General features: G+C 35.2%; 1 protein-coding gene across 8 annotated transcripts in view; it reads right to left on the bottom strand.

The window, feature by feature from the left end:
* Positions 1 to 25,344, bottom strand: part of ASXL3 (ASXL transcriptional regulator 3) — a 182,091-nt gene that overhangs the window by 108,634 nt on the left and 48,113 nt on the right. For 4 of the 8 annotated variants that reach the window (XM_077900395.1, XM_077900397.1, XM_077900396.1 and 1 more), the window contains 2 exons: positions 6,911 to 7,019; positions 5,563 to 5,671 (listed from right to left, as the gene is read on the bottom strand). In XM_077900395.1, the coding sequence (XP_077756521.1) occupies positions 5,563 to 5,671; positions 6,911 to 7,019 (218 nt within the window). Of the gene's footprint in view, positions 1 to 5,562; positions 5,672 to 6,910; positions 7,020 to 8,583; positions 8,701 to 24,958; positions 25,168 to 25,344 lie in introns of those variants that run through there. The other 4 variants (XM_077900401.1, XM_077900402.1, XM_077900403.1 and 1 more) reach the window with 2 other exon arrangements.

Raw genomic sequence — 25,344 nt, 5'->3', positions numbered from 1 at the left:
CAAAGGCAAAAAAAAAAAAAATTAATTAAAATAGATTTTTAAAAAAAACCCTGAGGGATCCCTGGGTGGCTCGGCTGTTTGGCGCCTGCCTTTGGCCCAGGGCACAATCCTGGAGTCCTGGGATCGAGTCCCGCATCGGGCTCCCGGCATAGGCCCTGCTTCTCTCTCTGCCTGTGTCTCTGCCTCTCTATCATAAATAAATAAATGAACCTTTAAAAAAAAAACAAAAAAACAAAAAACAGAGCCTAGAAAGAGTCTGTATCTCACAGGAATATTATGAGGATTAAACCATATACAAGCAAACAGCTTACAAAGACTGGGCAGTGGAAGCAGTCCTTTTCAATATATAAGTTTGGCAAGGTTGATGGGCTATACAAGAAGTATATGGTACTTATGTGGAACGTGGATAGGAAATACACTTGTCCTAAAAGAAGCAATTGTGGTTTGCCAGAAGATGCAAAAGTGGGTGAGTCAAGAAATACTCAAGGAAACAAGCTATTTACTATCTGTTCAGTGATTCCCCAAAGCAATTTCTCTAATGCAACTTCAAAGGAGAGACCAGGAAATGTGACTTGGTCACATTAGCTTGGAGGGGTGCTGGTAATACATTACTTTGTGAAGTTCCTCTTCACATTTCAAATTAGGGGAGGTTGCTTTCCCTACTTTGTTTTAGCTGTTGGCAAAGTGCTCCCACCACCTGGTCCTCCACCCCTTTCTAGCCACTAAAACCCTCCCACTGTTTCTCTGAAATTCGGGGTTAGCCAATTAGCAAGATCTCCTATTAGCCTCCATCTTTTCTCTGCAAACTCCCTTCACATCTTGATCTACAAAAACCTGGCTCTCTCCAATGAACACTACTTCCCCTCGGACCCTTCAGATAGAAGACCCTTTCTTTTCCACACCCTTTGTGCTACTGAGCCTGGAAATGGGAGAGATGACCTCTATTTTCCCCTGCTGCTCCTTAGTTGCCTCCAGCCTATCTCATTCCATCAAACCATAGCAGCAACTATGCTCCTTCCTGCACTTACCTACTAACTCCTGCATTACTCCCCTTCATGTTTTGAAGGCTTTAGCTCCTAAAGGTCATGCTCTTTTGATGCTAGTTCTAACACAATTGTCGGTTTCAATATCCACACAGATAATTCTCTGGTATTTTATACTTGAGCCACGACCAGCCTTTGCATCTTTGTGCAAATTTAAAAAAGCAATGTTTCCATCAAGGAGACCCAATTTCATCCCAAAACACTAGGCTGGGCAAACAGAGGGTTACTGTGTTTCAGCTGCCTTGGATGGTCTCTTCATTCGGGCCACTCTGAAGAGGATGCACAACGCATAACCATTCCTGACAGCCTTAAACCTAGGCTCCTCCTTTCTTTCCTCTCATCTCTGACATATATTCCATAATATCACCCTGACCTCAATTTTGTGTATTCCACTCTCACATCACATATCCTTCATCCTTCAACTCATTTTCTCTAGAACACCAAATCAAGCAATCCTTCCACCCCAGTAAGACCTCCCCCTCTGCACCATCCCTCACAGGATTGTGTCCCTTACTCATATCTGCAACCACCTTAAATACCATGGAACCTGATCTTGACTATTCCATTTCATGCACCCTTAACTCCTCTGTCCCTCTCTTACTTCTTCATTCACACCTGGCAAAATCCCAACACTGGCCAAATCCAACTCTGTACCTACTCTGCACTTGTAACAGAGGTCGTGAACATGACTGGAGAAAAAGTACCACCTTGTTGATTGGTCTCATACTAAATTCAGAATTAACAACCTTAAAAGGATCCTTGATCCTGCCTGACTCTAGACAAACATTTTATATATTCTCTCTAAATCTGAAAAACTACCTCCCTGGTCCTCATGCTGCACTGATGAAATTATTTCCTATTTCTCGGAGAAAAATAAAGCAATAAGCATATTTCCATAAGCCTCTCCCAGGTGTTCTCACCTCCCTTCATTTCTATCCAAATACCCTGACTTATCCTCTCTACTTTCTTAGAGCACCTGTCTATACTCCTAATAAGGCCAGTCTCTGCATCCATTTAATAGATCCCTTTCCTCTCATCTAATCAAGCACATGGCCACAGAAGAACTTCATCATTATCAAATTCTCCTTCTCAACTGGATTTTCCTCATCAGTATAGAATTATTCTAATATTTATCTCTCATATTAAAAAATAACTTTCTTTTGGTTACACTTTCCCTTCTAGCCATTTTCCCATTTTTCTTCCCTTTACCTCAAAAATCCTTGAAAGTATCAGCTACTTTTGGGGTCTCCATTTTGTTCTCCCATTCTCATGAATCTACTTCATTCAGGCTTGTGGTCCCGCCACTGGATAGAAATTGTCATTGCCCAGTTCATCAACAATATCACAAAGCTAAATCCAATGGTTATTCTCAGTCTTCACTATAAGTTGAAATATCCAAAGCATTTAACACATCTGAGGTGCTTCCTTCCCAGAAATACTTTCTTCACTTGTTTACCAGGACAGAGAACATGTTCTCCTAACCATTTATCCTCAGTTTCATTTTTCTGTAATTATTTCCCATCACTTCCCCCAAGCTCTTAAAAGTTAAATACCAGGGGATCCCTGGGTGCCTCAGTGATTTAGCGCCTGCCTTGAGCCCAGGGCGTGATCCTGGAGTCCTGGGATCGAGTCCCACATCAGGCTCCCTGCATGGAGCCTGCCTCTCCCTCTGCCTGTGTCTCTGCCTCTCTCTCTCTCTCTCTCTCTCTCTCTCTCTCTCTTCTCTCTCTGTTTCTCATGAATAAATAAACCTTAAACAAAAAAAAGTCAAATAACCCTGATCTCAGCCTTTGGGCATCTTCTCTTTTCAATTTCCCTTCAGTTCTTTGGTGATCTCATCCAGTTTCTTGTGTTTAAATATTGTTTATAGACTGACCACTTCCAAATGTGTATTTCCAGCAAGGTCTTTCCCATGAATTCAAGACACATAAGTCCAATTATTTAACACATCCACCAGGGTGTTGAAAATGAATGTCATACTTAATATGTCCAAAACTGAGCTCCTGATCAACAACTCCCTGCCCCTCAAACTAATTCCTTGTGGATTTTCCATCTAAATTAAAGACAGTGCTAACTTTTCTATATGCTAACACTGATATTTTGGGGTTATCTCCAATTCCTTTTTTAATTTCATAACCATAGTAATTTTAGCAGCTCCTATTCATATATATCCAGAATCCAATCACTTTTCAGTATATCCACTGCTACTTTTATTCAAACCACCATCACCTCTTATCTGTGGCAATAGCTTTCTGAATGGCCTCTGTTTTTGTCCTTTTTGTCTATATGTGTATATATATATATACACACATATATACACATATGTATATATATATATATCCTCCTTCATATATATGTGTGTGTATGTATGTATTTTTGTAATTAGTGCTCCTGCTATACTTTAGCTCTTGCTAAATCTAAGTGAGATCACTGTCTCTCTAGCTCAAAACCCTACAAGAGTTGAACATCTCACTAAAAGCAAAAGACAAAATTAATTAAGGCATGATAGCATCCAGCCCCATAACTTCCTAACTTCATATCTTATCATCCTCTCCTTTGCTCACTCTGGCCTCCAACCACACTGGCATCTTGATGTTTCTGACACATTCCAGGCACTCTTCTGTTTTAAGGCCCTTGTAATTGCTGCTTCTTCATCTAGAACTCTTTCCCCTTAAATACCTTCTCCCTGTCTTCAGATCTTTTCTCAAATGTACTCTTCTCTCTCACCCTAATCTCACTCACTTTCTGGCAATGAATAAGCTACACATTTTACACATTTATTTTGCTTATTCTCTCTCTACCAACCTAAGATCCATGAGAAGTCTCTTTTTGGTCTTATTTTTTACTGCTGTAACTGCAGTGTTGAAAATGGTACATAGCACATTGTAGAAACTCAATATATAGGTTGAGAGAGAGCATATTTGTATGCTAAAGCAGGCAGTACAACAAGGAGAATGACCCAATGCGATTCCCCTTCATCCTCCTGAAGAGGAATAGTTTGCCCCCATTTTACCAGCACTTCCAGAAAGGCAGAAATTGCTATGCACCTCTGCCTTGTTCCCTCTGTAACCGCAAGGACCTGTCGAAGTTCACAGTACTACCACAAGTGTGGGGTTGAGCTGAGTTTTTAAAAGGTATAAGAATAGGGACATCATTATATGTTCTCATTCATTTGGGGAATATAAATAATAGTGAAAGGGAATAGAAGGAAAGGGAGGAAATATATATGGGTAGGAATATAAATGGGTAGGAAATATCAGAAAGGGAGACAGAACATAAAGACTCCTAACTCTGGGAAACGAACTAGGGGTGGTGGAAGGGGAGGAGGGCAGGGGGTGGGGGTGACTGGGTGACGGGCACTGAGGGAGGCACTTGACGGGATGAGCACTGGGTGTTATTCTGTATGTTGGTAAATTGAACGCCAATAAAAAATAAATTTATTATTAAAAAAAAGAATAGGAACATCAAATACAGTGAAAATTGGTCTAAAAAAAAAAAAAAGCCTACAGAGCCAACTTCAGCCCTTTTACAAAGAATCTGTGTTTCTTACCTTAATTCACAATGTCTATTGCAGATTAGATAGGCACCGAAGTAAAATCAGTCTCATGGGGGCTATCAGAGAGCATACCAGCTTAAAGGGCAGGAGTGTCCAGTCTGAATACAAAGAGACTCCTGTAGCTGTTAATAAAACGAATGGCTTTGGGCTATTACTGAAATATGATATTTCTCAAGGATCCTTTAAAGTTTGTTTGTTTAAAGATAATTTACTGATTTCTATGAGTCCACCAACAGAGGCTTTAATGACACAGTCTTCCTCCCAAATCATGATCTGGGTCCACTTTGTGGGACCAGTGGGTAGGGTAGGAAAAAGTACAACAGTGTCTGTGGACTGAAAATTTGTTAAAACTGCTGTATGGAAATTACATACACCAATGGGATCATAATGCAAATGTCTTGACAAAGATAAAAAATGAATTAACATGGACAGAATTCAGAGGCAGAAAACACCCCCTTAGAATTCTGGAAGAGTCAGTCACTTTTCAAATGTGTTTCACAAGAATATAACTTATTTGGCTCTTGTTCAATTGTGAGGAATATTAGTCCTAGGTTTAATTTACTAAGGACAAACCCAGGAACAAAGCTAAACATAAAACTACTTGTGATCACAGGAAAAAGAAACACAATGCAGAAAATGCCTCACAATAGAATACAACCACCAGATACCTCCAGTAACACTGTCACCTTACAGGAGAAATATACTGATAACATTTGAGAATATTATCCAGAAAAGTCCACAGTGTCAAAAATTAAAATAAAATAAAACAAAAAGCAAAGAAATGCATACTTTTCTTTGGTGCCAACCTTTTGAATCCAAATATTTGATGATGAATCAATGCAGATGGTAAAAACTTAGAGAAGGAATTGTATCTCTAATGGTTGGGATCAATTAGTGGAATTACTGGAATTCTATATAACTCGAAGAGAATAATGTTTATATCTTGACCTTTGTCATACGTACCTCCATCTCCTTCTCCACTAGCATTGGCCTCTGCCATTTCTGCGCCATCCAGTTCAGATTCACAGCCTAAATCCAATGTTCCGTCAGCTGGGCATGATGACTCCTCTTTCTGTATTATTTTTAAAAAATGATATTTATGGAGATATACTGACAACTGAAAATATTTAAAATACTTTCAGAGTCCTAAAGTATTACCACTGTTACTTGTGATTTGGAATTTCAACAGATTTTTTTCTTAATGTAAAATCTCTAAAAAATATGAATTAAAAAAAAAACTGGGAAAAGCACATTGCCACAGATGACTTTCTTAAACCTCTTAAAATCTGTACAAAACAAAGTTTCCTTTTGATATTCATTGTTTCCTTTTTTTCCCCAATTCTACACTTTTATATTAGAAAATGGCTTCACAACTCAGAATTTTACCAGTAAATTAAATACCCAAGTAGCTACAAAAAGCAACTGAAATAGTACAAGTCTTTTTGATTAACCTGTTATTTTCTGAAACACACAGTAAGAAGGGTCCCATACTTTTAGTAGCAGAGAAGGAACCCCTGGTTCTTCGCCAGGTATAACTTTTAACATTAAAAACCATCTTCTCAAAAGAAATGAATGAACTTTAAATGTAATCCATCATTTATTAGAGCAGTGACTTATTTTTAACTTTATAAGAAATAATACATTGATTTATTTGTTCCAAGTTACGCAACCATTTGTAGATCATCAGCTTTTGTCTTCTGGAATTTTGCATCTTAGATAGCATTTCCCATTCTAGTAGGGAACGGGATTACACTAAAATAATTAAGACTCCATTATCTGAAGCTTTTTATTTCATTTCTCTATTCTTCTCACACAACAATTATGCATTATTTAAAATTCCCTTGATACACTGCTGTTTCAAAATTGAATAATTTAAATCAGCAACTTTTCAGGAATACTGGATAAATTTATTTTATAAAAGACAACAATGTGTACAGGTGTGAAGCCTGTATATCAACTGAGGCCATAAAGTCAAATAGTTTACTGCAACCATGATCATCTAAAGCTCTTGGCTGATGATTCATGGCACTCCTCCATGTAAATTTTTAAGAATCAAGAATTTTAAGGAAGCCACAACTATTTTCCATTACCATATGTTAGAGTGAAACCACAGATATGCTTTCCTTGAAGAAAAATGTCATTGTTTATTCTTAATATGAAATCATTTTTAAGACATCTGAAAACATTTAAAAGGCATAGGGGTCATTTTTCTACCCTTCACCCAAATCTAATTTTGTTTACCTTCAAATGTCTGAAAAAATGCATGATACACAGTAATAACAGACATAATATGCAGAACAATCCAACTTACTTTGAGAGCATAGAGGCCTGACTTTCCAGGGATTTTGAAGAATGTTCCATCCCCTATTCGAGTGTTAGTGTGAAGCATTGCATTCAGACAGGCTAATGGAGAAGTTCCACTAGAAAATAAAAGTGTACAAAAATGAAGCAATCTGAGATGTAGTTTCTGTGGCAAAACTGTTCCCTCAGTCTCTCTCTCTCTCAAAAAAAAAAAAAAGAAAAGAAAAAAAAAAAAAAAAAGGACCTTCTCACATGCCTTTTTAAAATATCCTCCCAACCCCGAAAACATCTACATTACAATAACAGGCCAGTCCAGTTTTGCCAAAGTTAATCAGATGCATCTGTCTTATAGGCTCCAGGCAAAAAGTCTCCTGAATTGAAATTATGCTTTTATTCATAAAGCAACCAACACTCTATTTCAAAGAAACCAAAGCCCAAATGTTTATGTGCTGTTACTTTACAAATAATACCATGAAGCCTCAGTTTTTAAATATTACAGACAACTTGATGGTTGCACTTGAATGATCAAATAAACCAAGTTCAAGGACAGCTCCATCCTATAGGTTGAAAAGCAACAAAAGAATAATAAGAAACCAGGGAAGAACTGATTTGAAATTACAAGTGTTTAAGTTACTCACAGGACTGCATTTCTCACACAGCCAAATAAAAATCTATATCTGTGTTTATACCTGATACAGCTTCTACAATGACATCCTTTTCTCAGATTTGTCAATAAAAAAATAAGTGTTTGGGAATTCTTCCCAGCTTTATGTTCTATAATAAAGATGCAAGTGATTGAATTATGAAAATAGATTTTTAAAAGGAATCAAACAGCATTAAACTAACGATTAAGAATATCAAAGCACATATGAACAAATAGTATTGAAATGTATTCATTATACCTAGAAAGATGTTTTTGAAATGTATATGTATGTATTTTCTGGGGTAGACTTTAGAACCTTTTTTGGGTTTTGTTTGCAAACTAATATTTTTGCAAGCTGGAATTTGGAGCTATAATTATTACTTTCATTACTTATGTTTCCATGTATATTTTACTTCCTAATATGCTAAAACATCAGTATTTGGTTGAACCAATATGGATTAGAGGCTTTACTCCACCACATTGTGCCTTAGGGGTTCTAGGTATTTAATCCAAAATATTCTCAGATAAGAGTACCTCTAGGATATTAAGCTTTGAATTTCTATGATAGAAACATAATTTCATGTTATTTAATTAGAAGTTTCTAAAAACAAAAATTAGGAAATTTCTTACCTACTATGAAAACTCACCAATAAAATGAAAAAGCCAAATTTGCTGAGTTGCCACAGCATATACTTACACAGACATACACACATATGTGTGTATGTGTGTGTATATATACATAGCATATATACCCATTATGGTCATAAAGGTTTATGAGTATTATAATAATAAGAACACTGTTATTTTAGGAAGCAGCTCCTCTGTGCCAACATGTCAGTATGATCCCAGTGGATCTGACAGGAAGTAAGAGCCCTAATATAAACAATGTAGTAATGACACTAACGTATACATGTTAATTGCATTGTGTGCGTTTACTTTAATATCTTTCCTCATGAAGCTTTTCCAAGTTTACAGACCTCATTTCATTATTTTTCCTCACAAAAGATTTTTTGCTCATATTTCAAGTGGGCCAGGCATACCTGATACTGTAAAATATATTCATCTCTCCTAGAAATATCTCTGTCCATGAACAAATTCCAGATAAATCATGCTGTACATGTTATGCTGAGCACTCCAAAATACCTATTTTTGTCATTTTCTCTCTAGATAAAAGCACAGACAATTTGAAGCTAGGAAATTATTATGCCAGATTTGTGGAGTTTTAATTTAGTGAAACTGTCAGAAACACAGACTTTCTGTAGAGACTTGGCAAGAAAATGTGAACACTACAAGTAAAATAGAATCCAATACATAAAAATGAAAGAATGTAGACTTTTAAAAATATAACAATTGTCCACCTAACATCGAACCTCACATACTTCCTGCTTCTTTCCTGAAGTCCTGACACAGATTTAGAATATGAAAGAATAATACAGATTTAAAGGCCACTAAAAAATGTTGAACAAATATAATTTAACATTGCTATAATTTACATTTTCTTTCTAAGGTACAGTAAGTGAAAGATAATTGTAGAAGATAAATTGCCTATTAAGTAGCAGTTTAATGCTATGCATGCTGCAAGTATAAGTGATAAGCACCCAGTTTCATATAAATAATAAGCTCTGTTGAGCATGAATATATTATTAAATTACACTGTTTATTAATTCCATAAACTCAAGACTTACTATGGAAATATTTAAAAATATGTACTTCAGAATCACATGACAGTGTATCTCCAAGTCTCAATGATCACTATAATTCTCCAAAATCTTTCCCAAAACAAACATATGAAATTTGTTTTATTTCAAAACTAAACAACATTTGCATTTTAGAAGAATTGGAAAATATTTTGCAATGAAATGCAAATTCTACAATTCAAATCATTGGCTGGTTACTTAGTTGTAAGCATATCACCTGCATTTCTTTACAGAAAAAAAACTAATTATATGGCCCATTTTATCTAAAAACAATAAAACATTAGAATCAAAAGAAGTAAATGCTTAATAAAAGGTAACTGTTTCATCAATGCAGAATACACATAGGAAAATTATTTTTTTTAATCTTTCATACCATTTACTTATTGCTATTATTCTTAACAGCCTCATACAGTCTAGAAAATTTGGATTGCTTTTCCTGAAGAAATGAATGTCTTAATGTACTTCTATTGAACAGTAATAAAAGTCTTCTTTATTTTTATTATTTTCATATTCAAAAAACCTAGAAAGTATGGAAAATATTAAGGAAAATATATGCATACATATTTAAATTAAGGAAAATATATTTATATGCATACATATTTAAATACATTTATGTATGAATATATAGTATAATGATTTACTGTGTGTATAAAAGATGAGGCAAATAAATGTTAAAAGTGTATTCTTAGCATAAACACCTTCTATAAGGCAATTCATATTTTTAATGAATTAAACACACTTCATTCACAGTTAAGGCAAGGGTTAATTACTTCAGTTGGCATTTAAAAGTTAAAAATTCTGTAATAAAAATATGTATATGTGTATATGTATGTATGAAATAATAAAGTGTTAACATTTTAACAAGAACAAAAAAAAACCTCTGAACTTTCAAAAGTTACTTACTTTCTAAAAAGACGAATTGGAAGAATCATGATGTCCCAAATTATAAAAGGAAAACGAAGAAAAAAGAAAGAAAATAAAGTTAGCTTTCCAACTTAAAATGCAATTCTGCATCTTACCATTTCAATAAACAGGACAATATACAAAAAAAACACACCAAACTTGTAGATTTGGCTGCCAATGGGGAGGAAAAAGTGGGGAGCTGAGGTAATAGGTACCTCGTACTTTCTTCCCTTAATGCCTCTACAACATTTTATCCGTAATGCACATGTATTTCTACATCAGGAATATAATTAGAAATAAATACAAAGGACAATATTTGTCCCTAATTCTTTTCTTTCTATTCCCTGTAATTGGGCCTTCCTATACACCTGCCAGGGTAGATATACAGCTTATTCTACTTGTTTGTTTTTCTCCCTAGACTGTAGGGTTGTGGAACCCTTCTGGTTTGTTTTCATTTCCCACAACCCCTGAAGCAGAACAGGGGTGGAATTTGGAGGCAGGGGAGCAGGCATAATTTAAACTGTCTAGACATCAAAGAACCCCCAGAGATGCTTTGCAGAGCCCTGGTGCTGTGCGAACTACAGAAAAACCATTGCTTTATCACATCAAATTGCTGACAGAACACATAAAATTTTACTAATAGTGCACACTTAGTGAATGAGCTGGATGGCTTATCTATTTTAATAATTTTAAAAACCACAAAAAGTACCCAGGGAATGCAAATGGAAGAATATTTATAGACATGACAAAGAAAATATCATAATTGTGGTCCTCCATTCCCTTATGTATAAAATAGCAAGGCTGTTCAATATTTAAGTAACCCAAATTTTAAACCACATTATTTCACTAAGCATCTCTTAAAATTGTCAGATGAAAGCCGTTTCCTAAAAATATTTTTAATCTCATTTTTCAAATCTGGGAATATCAAAAAATTAATCCCAAACAATGTCAGTCAAAAAACTCAATAAATTCAAGAAGCAATTGTTAAGCAATATTTGTTATTAATGTTATTGTGCTATTATTAATATAAATTAATAGAAACAATTACATGTTCACTGTCTTTCAAAACAATTCATAATAGCTCCTTTCAAGTATCTCCAGTGTTGATGGCCTAAGAAAATATCTTAACTATAAAGACTATATTTTTAAGAGGAAATTACGTGGGCCTCTGGTGTGACAGGTAATATTTTAGTTCTTGATGGAAGATCTTTGTGTTCACTATGTGAAAATTAAATTGATTACTTAGGACTTGCGCATCTAAGTCTTGTATATGTTACACTTCACCAAAATGTTTTTAAAATGTTAAAAAATGAACAATGCATTCTTGGATTTGTCTATTTATTTACATCTTTAATGGGTAGGTCATTACTAGTGGAAAAGAATAAACTATTTCTATCAGTGTGTGTGGATGACTCCTTAGCATACATAGACACAGTGTACATTCGCTGAAAATCTGTAACTTAGATGCTTAAAAAATATTATAGAAAGGCAAGGCCAAATTAACTTCTTACTCTTTGAGAAAAATTACCACTAGTCTGGAATTTTTGAAAATGATAGAAAATAACAATCTAAAACTATACATGTTACCTACCTAATCCCAGCACATAAAATGTTAACCAAAAAATTATCTATAGCAGCCCTGAATTTTGATTTTTGAAGACACAAATGGTGTCCCAAACTTTGTAGTGCCTCAAAGAAGATCACTAATTAACATTTTTAGTGAGCACAGACATATGAGAAATAACTAATATTAGAGTTTTAAAAATGTAAGAATAAATAGGGAGAACCAATTAGCTCAAGAGATGGGTCATGACAGAAAGATATTCTACATATTTCCATGTGAAGAAAATCCACATGATTTTCAATTTTCAACACATCTCTCAGGTAATATAGAAATGTAGCCCCAGTACACTTATGAAGTGGATATATGAGGCATGAAATAATTACCAAGTGACATATGCTATGCAAGTTAATTCTTAAATGTAGAGAAACAGTTTCAGACTCCAAACCTAAACATTTGTCTCTGATTGGCATGAAAAATATAAAAAGATATTCTTCTTAGAATATAAACAGAGATTTGAACTTAGACCTTTTATTCACTTTGGAGACATTACCAAGCTGCCACCAGACAGTGGTTCATACAATCATATTCATTAAATTGACTTTTTGTTTTAGGAGACAAGATTCTCAAAACATTAAAATAGGGACAAGAGTTGATCAGTATTATTTCTAAATAATATCTATAAGGAAACTAAGAAGTGAGCCTATAAAAGTATAAACTAAAGCCTATAATCCAAATTATAGTTTTTAAAGACCCCATCTAAAGTCTGAAGTGAGATGTCTAAAAATCCTTGGTTTATAGACATCACATGAACAACACACCACAGGTTTAGCTGGATATTGGCAACTGTTTCTCTACATGTCATGTGATCACTGCTATACCAGGAAAGGCAATAGAGCACAACGAATAAGGCTGTGGCTTCTGGAGCCCGTCAGCTTGGTTCAATAGTGGCTAGACCATTTACTAGCTGTGTTACTTGAGACTTAACCTCTCTAGGTCTCAGGTTCCTTGACTACAGAATGTGGATAATAAAAGTCACTATTTCTTAAAGGATTATTCTGAAGAATTAATGAGTTCAAACATGTAAAACATTTAGAAATACATCTGGCATACCTGAAGTGTTCAAATATTGTAAACTCTCATTATTATGAATACTACTCCTCCTCGAAGAGGTACAAAGGATGGCAAATGGAAAGAATTTAAATATTTCATAACTTGTCTAAAAAATGGCTCAGGTTTTTTTTTCTAATTTCACTTTCACTTCATGAGCAAAAATAAGAGAAGACATGAGTGAGCTTATATTCCAACCCCATAGCCTTCAACATGTGAATAACATTGAAAATAACTTATTCAGTAAAGGTAGAAGGAAAAGAATGATAATAAGATCTATTATTATGGTTACATTTACTGAGCATTTCTAACGTGATTGCGTTTTCACGCCTATTATCTATACTCCTCGTAGCGACCATGAAATGTAAGCATGCTGTCCAGTTTAGCAGATGCAACTGAGGCTGAGAGATTAAGAATCTTACTGCAGTCAAATAACAACTAAGCGATGGAGCTGAAATCCAAATTCTATTCTGATTCCAAAGCCTATGCTTTTTCCAATCTCCCACATTCTTCTCCCCCCAATTGCCTCCTCCACTTAATTAACCTTGGATACTAAAAAAGAATATTTAGCACTTGAAGGAAACACACAAGGAAAAGCCAGATGCTGGCAAACAGTAAATGTGTTTGGCTCCGTCTTCACTCAATGCCACCTATAGCAATGATGCCCTCTAGGTAGATTTCATTATTCTAAGAACTAGGCTGCAGAAGATGACATTGTTCATCTTCTTCAAGTGATGCTACCTATTAAAACTAGAGAAGAAAGAACTTTGAGAGAATGTGGTAGAGAATCCAGGTCCACAATCAAGATGCCTCTTTGTAGAAGTGGATCATTAAAGAATAACATAATCCATTAACTGAATAAACATTTATTGAGCACATTATATATGTCAAATTAATCTTGAAATAAATTTACACTCTGACAGTGCTTTGCACATAATAGAAATGCAGGCTGAACTCAAGTGAATTATCTGAATATATACAAAATGACAAGGGATCTAGGAGAAGGGAGCCTTGAGGCATGTGGCACAACAGGAGTAAAATCATTTCAAATTTAAATGTTATCCTTAGTTTATTCCAAGGAGATGACTGACATGGAATCAAGTGCCAATTTCTTATGTCACCAACTCTAATGCAAAGGCAACCAACCCATGGCCACTGATGGCACTTCAGGACTTTATACTATTTCCCTGTTACTGCAATCACAAAGAGGATATTTTCAATTAGGCCAAAAAAAATGTATCTTCCAAAATAAAATAGTGAATTTCATATATTAAGAAAAAGACTAATTATATTTGGTATGATAAATTAGTTTCATATAAAAATGTGAATTTCTATATTCTACTTGTACTCCTCCTATCCCAATGTGTTACCAATGGCTAATACTATAGCATTTCTGAATGTGTTCTATGAAATATTAGTCCCAAGTGATGCTCCAAAAGAACTATCAAATGAGTTAGAAAAGAGCATGCTGCATTCTTTGCAAACTCACTAAACACATTAAGGATATATACTAAAGTCTCTGAAAAAAAAAATCCTGCTTAACTGAAGAAACCTCTTTAACTCACTATTTCCTAAGAATAAGCAAAAACAAACAAAAAACCGCAAACAAAAAAACCCAAATCCTCCCCCCTGCAATATTTAGCAACATCCCCTATTATAGTATGCCAAGAAATATACTTGAGAAAATGCTGTACTATATTTATGACTCAGAACATTAGGAAAAAGTACCTAGCAGTTATACTTCCAGGAATATTTAATTTTATTAGCCAAATGCTTAAAATATTATTTTAAAGGTATACAAAACATCTGTTCCTCTGTGGAAAAAAATAATGCACTGTGATGAGTATTTTTCTCTGTGCAAATCTGTAAAACTGAAAAATAGATCCAGGAACTCTGAATAGCATTGACAAATGTATATGTAACATTCACATGTAGTTGAAAACACTATATATTTGCAATATTACCCAACATAAAAGTCATCTTACTCATCCTCCCAATGGAGACCTCCCTCTAGTTCCTCTAAATCTCTCTCAGTGTTGGGTACTATCCTCCTCCTCATCACCCACGACTGAAGCATTTCTCACACTCTTCAAGCCATTGTACCTCAACAAAGTTCATTTTTCGGTTTGCCTTTTGGCTTCTTCACTTCCTAATTCAAACAGTATTTGCATCACAGGAGGATAGTTCGATAGCCCCCAACCCTACCTTCAGTATCTCCCTGCTCCAATGCAGCCTACCCACTGATGCCAAAGCAATGTTCCTATTTAAAAAAAACTAACAAAAACACTGCTTAGACTCCTCAGGCCATGCCATACACTTGATTTCATTCATTCATTCATTTATTAAAATCAGTGGTTTCAGAAGCACAAATTTTTAAGTGGAAATGACAGTCTCCTACAGGATAGTTGGCGCCTACCTCATCTCCAATGCTCAGATTACTCTTCACCCTCAGACTACTCTCCTATAATCTGATCCAACTCAGTAAATCATATGCTTCCATGGTTTCCAATCTCTCTGTTTTGGTTCATATTAAACCCTCTGCCTGAAAATGCATCCCACTCCTTGCTCCATTTACCACTAAAAATAAAACTTTTAACTACGGCCTGTATGGTGACACCTTTTGTGATCGCAGGGCATTCCTGGATTACAATCTTGACACTTTGCACATCCCTCATGGTTTCATCAAAATTTTTATACTTCTAACTTTCCTGTCCCTACCAAGTACAAGTTTGGGGACTCCATAGAGGATTGTCACATATTCATTTTTGTATTATCTGACGAGCAATCTCAATCCACTCAAAACATGTCTGTTGAGATGAACTTGATCACTGCCATGAAAGCTGTTACAATCATGCATTTCTATACATAAAGCACCTGCAATGACTACTATCTATATTCTGTTGCAATTTATGATTATAATCCTGTGTGTCAAACACCATACATACCACTCAGGCCACACTGGCCATCTTATATATGCATGCTGTGCATTCCTGTCTCTTATAGACTTTTCCGTCCTCAGTAATGTGATTCCAGGTTAGTTACCAGTGAAATGGTCCCTATTTCCCCACCAGGAAGGCTAGCTAAACAAAATGGTCAAATGGTGGGAGTTTGGGGAACTGATATAAAAATAAAGAGAAAGAGCACACATTATTTTCAGTGGAAACATAAGCTGTAAAGGTACAAAAACAATTAGCTGGTGCCTACCGCTGCCTCCACAAAGAGAGCCTGCCAAGAATAAAGCTAACCAGAGTAAAGGAGAGCACAACATGGAAAGAAAAGAGGGGGTGTGGGGAAGATGATATCACTTGAACTCCTGCATTATCTAGTCATGTTGAAGGTCAATCCATCGGATGTCCCAATTAAATAAGCCAATAAATCCTCTGCACTTTTTTTTTTTGACACTTATCAAATAGGCTAAATGATTTATAAAGGCTGGCCTCCTTTTTCCAGGCCTCATTCTTCTCATCTGTAAAATGATGAGTTTAAAATAGGTGTGCTTTAAAGCTCTGCTAATCCCTTTCTGGCTAAGATTTTAAATACAATTAATAATGGTTTGACTATTGGCTTACTCTTCACTCCAGCCATGCTACCTGTCTTCCTACTCCCTTCACCTTCAATGTCTTCTGTTTTCCTCTCTTCCTATTCATGTGTCAAGATCCCCTTACCTTCACTTCCTAAAAACTTCCAATGACCTCTCCAGTCCATGATCATCTCTGAAATTCCAGAAGCTTTATCGTCATTACCACAAGTGTAGCATTTAATTCTGTGCATCTAACACCACATTGCTTGATGGCATCTAGCAAATTAGGACTGCAGCTTCCTTAGAGTTCCTGGTGGTCCCCTCAGGGGCCTGACAGACTTGGACACTCATGAAACATTCAAGGGCTGTTGATAAAGTAACATTTTACAATTTACAGAGTAGAACGAAATTTGAAGGTTGGCAATACCAAGTACTGGCTGAGAATGTCCAGAAATAGAAACTAAGAAATACTCTAGTGAGAATATAAATTGACACAACCAATTTGGAAAGACATCTGGCAATATCTAGGGAAAAACAAAACAAAACAAAACAGAAGTATGCATGCTCTGCAGATCAGCATTCCACTTTTTGGTATAGACCCCAGAAAACCTCATGCACATTCACAAAGAGACATTATTTGTTTTAAGAAAAAAGAACTGTCAATAAACTAAATATTCACCAGTAGATGATAGCTATAGACAAAAACATACTTTTACCTATATATTCATAACAAGACTGAAATTCTGCATATATAAATTCTGTTGTATAAAACACAGCAAATTTATGACCCAGATTGCCTCTGAGAAAAAGAGGAAATCAAAGAAGTTCGTTTTACCTGCTAGACTTAATTTTTAAAAAATCCATAGCAACTATGACATGTCCACAACTGTGAATTTCAGCCACTGGTTGTGGTCTACGGTATTTTACTGTATTTTCCAAATTTTTCAAAACAGAAAATCACTCATTTTTGTTCTTTTACCCACAATTTGGCTTCTCTCCAATTCTATCAGATGCTTCCCTTGTGTCCATGGTGTTATTGTTTAAAGATTCTTGTGCAAGCAAATCAATACATGGAACTTATATGGAAAGTATAAAGTTATATCATTACACAAAATTAAAAGTAATGAGTCCTTCTCAATTTCCCCTAACTCTACCTATTACTTTAGAAGTAATGACTAGTAAGGATCTACCATGTTTTTTTCCAGAGCTTTTCCTCTGTTTGTATGCATAGATGCCTGTATTCAACTCTACAGTTTGGTATTTTAAATTTATTTTCAAATAGAAGACAGCAGTTAGCGCACACTGGTAGGTACATGCTTCTTTGCTTAATTACACAACCAGATTTTCCCACAGAATTAGTGTTTGTTCTTAATATTGTACAGACTGGATATTAATATTCATAATATTTTCCACATCCTATAGAGTAGAAATATAATTTTTAAAGCATTTCCTTATTTAACATTTAGTTTGTATCTAATTTTATCCACTAAAATAGTACTGTAATAAATAATCTGGTATGTACTTCTCTCTATATAGGAGCTATAGATTTAATGCTTGTGTCCCTAATCCCCAAATTCATGTTGAAACCTAGTCTTCAGTGTGATGGTATATAGAGGTGAGGGCCTCTTGGAGGTGATTAGGTCCCGTGGATGGAGCCTTCATGAATGGGATTTGCATTCTTATAAAAGAGACCCTGGAGAGCTTTGTCCCCTTCCTACATAAGGACTCAATGCAAGGTGGAACATTTATAACCCAGAAAGTCGGCCCTCACCTGACTCTAAACCTGCAGGCACCATGATCTTAGACTTTGCAGCCTCCTGAACTGTGAGAATCAAATTCTCTTGTTTATAAGCCACATAATCTGTGGTATTCTGTTATAGCAGCTCAAACAGACTAGGAAAATATGTATGGCTACTTCTTGAGAATAGATTTCTGAAAGAAATTATTAGCTTAAAAGAGTTATTTTAAGGGATGCCTGGGTGGTTCAGTGGTTGAATATTTGCTTTCAGCTAAGGTCATGATCCTGGGGTCCTGGGATCGAGTCCCACTTCCAGCTACTCTCAGAGATCCTACTTCTCCCTTTGCCTAGATCTCTGCCTCTCTGTGTTCCTCATGAATAAATAAAATTCTTTAAAGAAATAAAAAATAAAAGGGTTATTTTAAAATTTTGATAGTTACTTCCAAATTACGCTTTCTTGAGAGTAACTATTTTCCCTACCCTAGTCAACATAGATAGTATTAATCTTTAAATTTTTGTTAATCTGTCCAAAATGGAAAGAGGTCATTACAAGTAGAGGGAACAGAAAGAACAAGGCACAAATGGACAAAACTGAATGTGGTAGACAGAAACATGATTATTTATTTGGCATTTCCAGGGGAGGGAAGGGTGGTTGGGATCAGTTTCCAGAGGGAAGATATGTACCCTGCCATGCAAATGTCTAAATCCCATGGCCAGGAGCTTAGACTTCATGAAAGAGATAATAAAGAGCACCAGAGGATTTTAAAGAAGAAAATGCCCTTGTCCCTCTGTTAGCATGAGGATAGATCTAGAACAAGACATTCCTAGAAGACAGATTAGGAGCCTGCAGTACTGGACTGTAGGGAAGATGACAAGAACCTCAACAGAGCAATGATGGTAGGTCAGAGATATGGAGGAAGAGTCAAAAAACACATGTGAAGGGACGCCTGGGTGGCTCAGTGGTTTAGTGCCTGCCTTCATCAGCCCAGGGCATGATCCTGGAGACCCGGGATCGAGTCCCACGTCAGGCTCCCTGCATGGAGCCTGCTTCTCCCTCTGCCTGTGTCTCTGCCTTTCTCTCTCTCTCTCCTCTGCGTGTCTCTCATGAATAAATAAATAAAATCTTAAAAAGAAATGCATGAGAAGAAATAGTGTGGGGGGAGGATCAGTAAGACATAAAAACCAACTAGATGTGTCAGATGGGAGGAGAAAGAATTTAGGATTACTTTAGGGTCTGGGGGTAAATGGTGGTATAATTAGGTAAGACAGTTAATAGAGAAGAGGTCAATCTGGAAAAACAAAATATAAATTTAGTTCTGGACTTACTAATTTAAAGGTATACATCCAGAATTCCGATGCATACATGCATCACAAAATTAATGCTGGAGTTAGAGAAAAACACTGGGGAACCATCGGCATATAGATGGTATTTAGAAAGGTGAAAACTGATAAGGCACAGATGTAGAGTAATAAAAGAAGAGAAAAATGACTGACTTGGGCTTATTATATTCCAATAGTCAGAAAACTACACTAGAAAATATTTCTGAGATCACAAAAAAAGGAAAAAAGAATCCTGCAAAGGATTTCATTACAATAATGAAGTGTAACTCTAACCTCAGGATACGATTATTTTAGAAGTCAGAATAAATCTCTGTATTTATAGGAAGAAATAACCTATAAATGGGAAATTACCTAGAGTATCTTGCCAGCAGGAATCTTTCTTTTAAATATAGTTTTCTTTTAAGAAGTAATATAAGAACCATTACTAAGTATCTGTCAATGGATGAAAAGATGAGAAAAATCACTCAAAATCTGAACCCCTTAAAACAACTCTAAGTATTTTATAAATTTTCTTCTAGCCTATTTTTTTGGTGTGTTTCTAAAGTTATAATTTACCTAAATGTTGAATTACAATATTTCATTTTATGTTATACCCTCTCCATATTATAAAGCCATGAGAAAGATATCAAATGGTTAAAAATATTCTATAAACTTATTTCAAGTCCATGGTTTTCAATCTGTCTATATATTAGAATTTTCAGGAGAATTTTTAAAATGTAAATCGTTAGGCAACTCCAAATCTCCAGATGGGGCCTGAAGAGCATGCATTTTCTTGCATCTTTCCAAATAATTCTAATTTGCAGCCAACTTTGAGAAGCACCATACCACTCACTGGTAAGCATTTAAATTATGTCCTTTATAATTGAAATAGCATTAATATGAATACCTTAGCACATACAGTATTTTTCTTATATTTAGGAATATTTTAAGATAAACTTGAAAAGTGGCATTATTAACTCAGGATATATAAATTATGTAATGACTTTTCACAAATAATGCCAATTGGCTTTTCAAATAAGTTATTTTGGTTTATATTCTCACTGATAATTATATAGCAGGAAGTGTCATTTGGAGTCAGAGTGAAGTGCATGGATTGATTTAATTTGTTAGGAAAACTAAGAAACTATCTCCAATGGTTACTTTACCTTGCATTTCTATGATTATTAATAAGATCAAATGCTTACCCACGTACTTACTTATTCCTTAGTTTTATACATTGGAGCTCTTCTGTTCATGTCCTTTGACCATGATGCTCTAAGGTCATTACTTATTTTATTAATTGTTTTATTTTATTTTATTTTATTTTTATTTTATTTTATTTTATTTATGATAGAGAGAGAGAGAGAGAGAGAGAGAGAGAGAGGCAGAGATACAGGCAGAGGGAGAAGCAGGCTCCATGCACCGGGAGCCCGATGTGGGATTCGATCCCGGGTCTTCAGGATTGCGCCCTGGGCCAAAGGCAGGCGCCAAACCGCTGTGCCACCCAGGGATCCCCTTATTATTTGTTTTTATAATCTTTTTATATAATACCTCCAGCATATTAACTAAAAATGTTTACTTACTTAATATATTTTGATATGGAGACACATAAAAATTTCAGTAGTTAATTATGTCAATTATTTCCTCTGAACTTTGTTTTATAGCTTTTAACAGTTAAAAGTTACTTCCCTATCAAGGGTAGATTCAAATGTTGGGTTTGAATTTTTCTCATTTTTTCCCAATGGTATGACTTTTCAAATATAAATTTTCAATCATGTACATATCTTTCTCAATATAAAACACAACTAACACATTACATGTTCAATAAACATTTATCATTTTCAATGGTTTTCTATGGTTCAGAAAGAATAGTTTCCTTGTCCATTTCTGATTCATGCCCCTACTTCTCTGCAGAAGAATCTGGTACTGCTCATCAGAAATTCCTTGATCAGCAGAATGTCAAAAGAATTCAGAGTTTTGCTGGCGACAGGGAAATTTTTACCTTTAAATGTTTGATAAAGGAAATGTCTAAATTTAACTGCACCAACCACTCCTGTTAAGATTGGCATTCACACAAAAAGAACAAATGTCAATTTAACTTAGTTGTGTTTTCTCCTCCTTCCTCCTCCTCTTCCTCTTTCTTTATCCACTTATATTTTTAAGGTAATTTGTTCAGTGGTAGTCATCTACTTAATTAGAAGTATTACAGTAGAAATATATTTAGTAAACATAGCTTTCTGCTTTAAATCAGAAGTTTTATGAAACACAAACGTCATTGTTTTTTGGGACGGCATGAAATACATCTACAAAATTCAGATTGAATTACAGAGTAAAAACAAACTTTACAAAGGGCCTAACTTCTAAGCAAGATCTATTATGGAAACAATATGCTTTGAGAAAGGAAGAGTAAATACAAAGACTAGTGAATTAAAGAATCCTTCTCTTCCCCAAACTTAGTATTTGACACTTAAAAATACATCTAAGAATCTGGCAGTAGGCCTAAAAGAAATTTAATACATCTAGTTCTTGTTTTAATTTCACCCTCAGGAAAATATAATTCATGAGAGGCATAAGTTAGGAGAAGGGATTACAGAAATGCTATGTCTCCTACAGTAAGCCATATTAATACTCTTCCATACAGAAAAAAATCCAGTAAGATAAAGATAAGAATGCCCAGGATCAATGCAAATGTAAAAAGAGAAAAAACAATACTGTTTTAGGCTAATGGTTTTGGAAAACTACAAAATTATACACACATACATATTAATAAATTCCAAAAGTAATGTTACTAATATGTTATATATGTGTTACCTCTGTTTTATAGAAATAAACATCTTCCTTAGGAAAAAATGCGCATTTTGATGACCCATGGGGAGAAATGTATCTTTAGACAAAAGATTTCCTGTACATTATTTTACAGCAATATCAATGTTCCAGCCAGGCACACAGAGACCCTCCAGACAACAACTCCAGTAATAAAAAGGGAGAAAAATATGTAAATGTAATCGGAGTGGAAAGGAAGAGAATTGATGAGCCACGATAATAATTCAAGAACAATTATTTTCAACCTGGACCTCTACTTAATCAACTAACTAAAGGGTAACTGATTAAGCAATTGCTAGAATTATAGAGAACTATCTATGTTTATGTAACAATAAGGGAAATATCCTTGTGCCTTCCTTCATTTTTCTATGTTTCAAAAAACAAAACTCGAGATATGGCTTCTGGCCATTTGGCAAACATATGAAGTAAGCACGACTCCAACCCACTCATTTAACCTGAATTAATATTCTTGAGGTTTTATATAGCCACGTAAAGCTTTCAGGAAATAGTTCCTCGATGCACCTGCCACCTAATTCCATGAAATCAATATTTCACTTAAGCTAAGTCAGGAAATCTTAAGGTGGTGAATTCAATTATGACTGTTACTTCATGAGCTGTTAGTAGATAAAACATATCACTGAAATTGAAAATCATCACATTTAAAGAGCTTTACCTCCTTTGGGGGGGGTGTTTCATAAGGTACCATTAACATAATTAATAACAGTTTATCATGTTAGAGTAAGAATAACAACTTTAATATATGACTGTATTTTTCTATTGCCAAATGTCAGTTTATAAACACAAAAACAATGTTCTCTCTGGCTATGCCTAAAATAAATCTATTGTGTGATAGGAGTAAGCTGCCCATCAATATGAAAAGAAACACTGATAATATTGATTCAAACTTCATTTAAAGATGAAAACAAGTATTTACTGAAATCCAGATATATTACTATTTAAGCAGGAAACAAAAATTCACATCTTCAGTCATAAGCACCATATTATACATGAAAGGCAATGGTAAGCTGAGGTTTCGTATAAAGTTTTGTAGATACATTAAAAAAAAACAAACAAAAAGCATTTATAAACAGAAAACACCTAGAATTGGTCTTCAAATGCTGTCTTTTCTCAGATAATCACTATCTGATTGACCTCCATGCACTTGATTCTTATGGTTTTCTAGGATCCAATGTGGGTATTGCTACTTCATTTTCACAAGAGAGAATTCTGGACAAATGTCTGAAAAGATAAAATGCAAAACTCTAAACCTATTTATCCCATAAGTGACAAACATTTGATAATCATAATATTGCTCATCTTGTCACCTGGCTTATTAAACTGAGTTTTAAGAAAATTCTAGAAATTTTCAAAACAATCACTATGCTAGTACATTCCTGTCTTTCATTTCCTCCTTGGTTTGCTCATGCCTTCTGATAGGCATTCTTTTTCTTCTTTTTTTTTTTCTCCTCTTTGCGACCCCCACTTCAAGTCTAACATTTGCCTGTGGCTTAACATTTGACTGTGATGGAAAGACTGAGCTTTGGAATCAGCAAACTCACACTCAAATGCCAGATCTTCCACCTATAACTGAAGTAAGGCAAAATACCGAACTTCTCTCGGAATCAATTCCTCATCTGTAAAATGAAGAAACAGCACCTATTTCTCAATGTTACTGTGTGGATTAAATGAACTAAAAAATAGAAACTGCTTGGCTCAGTGCCTGACACTGATCAGTTACTGCATAAATGTTAGTTTCCTGCCCTTTTGCCAAAATGACATTCAACAGACAGTTCTAATGATATTTACAGATACATACATCTGTGTTTCTTCTTTGCAGTTCTTTACCTGTATTCTAATATTAGGCCTAATAAACTTCCTCCATGTTCAAACTCAGCAAGCTTTTCATTACTCTGAAGGAAAATAACTGAAATAACATTTCATAAATAAATAATAGGCAAGAAAAGGCACCAACTTTCTAAAGAACATGTTCAAAATTAGAGAAACTAGCATATTCTCTGTAAAAACTTAAAATGCCTAAGGAGTTTAAGGAGAGAGAGAGAGAGACAGTATTTATGCTGCAAAACTCCTTCAAAGTACAACCCAATTTGATTCTTAGTAAAACAGGGTTAGAAAAATGAAGTGCTCTCAGTGAAGATAAAGCAAAACATTTACTGGGAAAAATCAGCCATCATCCTCAAGAATATTTATTAACGTGGTCAGGGTACTTCACTTAAAAGAGCCCCAAGCAAAAGGGTGAACAAGCAGACTACAGCTTTAACAAGAAAGATCATTGAGATGCAGTCAATGTTCACAGGGAAGAAGGCTCAGATATATAACAAAAAGGAAAATAAAACATTTCTAACATTGCAGTAGGATTTGCATGTATAGATAAATTGGTAGTCGAAATATGGCCACAGTTTACACAAACTGTAACTCAGAGGAATTAGAAAGCACACCAGGGCCTCCCGAATTTTCCCTTTCCAACAAGTCACACTTCTCAGTTTCAATTCTAGTCTGCACTGTCACACTGACAAAACAGAAATAACGTATGTGAGCGACATCCATCTGGGAATCACCCTCATATCCTTCTACACAGTCATTCAAATCACACTGCCTGGCCTCCAGGTGTCCAGTTGTCTTCTCAAACCCACCAAACGTGAACAGGGGAATGAGTGACAACTACACGGTTCCACACAGGAAGACCCTCAATGTCCATTTTCACCCGTCCCTAGCTGGTACCTACCCGGAAGGAATGAACGGAACCACTCCAATGCAATCCCAGCCACTCCTGCTAGTTCAAGCATTCGGTTCAGCATCACCTCATGACCAACACGAAAGCAGCTGAGGCTCTAATATAATCATCATGGAAAGTTGTCCCAAATCCTTCATTCGAGGAAGATCCTTCATACACACCAACGCTGTCTCCAAGCCATGCCGGGGTCTGAAACCAGACTGGAAAATATTATATATGTGTATATATAGTAAAACTCCCACAAACCACTCTTCTACTATGTCATATTTATTTACAGCTGCTTAATCCATCCTATAGATATAGATATAGATATATAGATATAGATATAGATATAGATATAGATATATTGCCTTCTCAAGGTGAAATATGAACATTCA

The sequence above is a fragment of the Canis aureus genome, chromosome 6 (assembly GCF_053574225.1).
Source record: "Canis aureus isolate CA01 chromosome 6, VMU_Caureus_v.1.0, whole genome shotgun sequence".
In the NCBI taxonomy this organism is placed as follows: Eukaryota; Metazoa; Chordata; class Mammalia; order Carnivora; family Canidae; genus Canis; species Canis aureus.
This window is presented reverse-complemented; position numbering and strand designations above follow the sequence as displayed.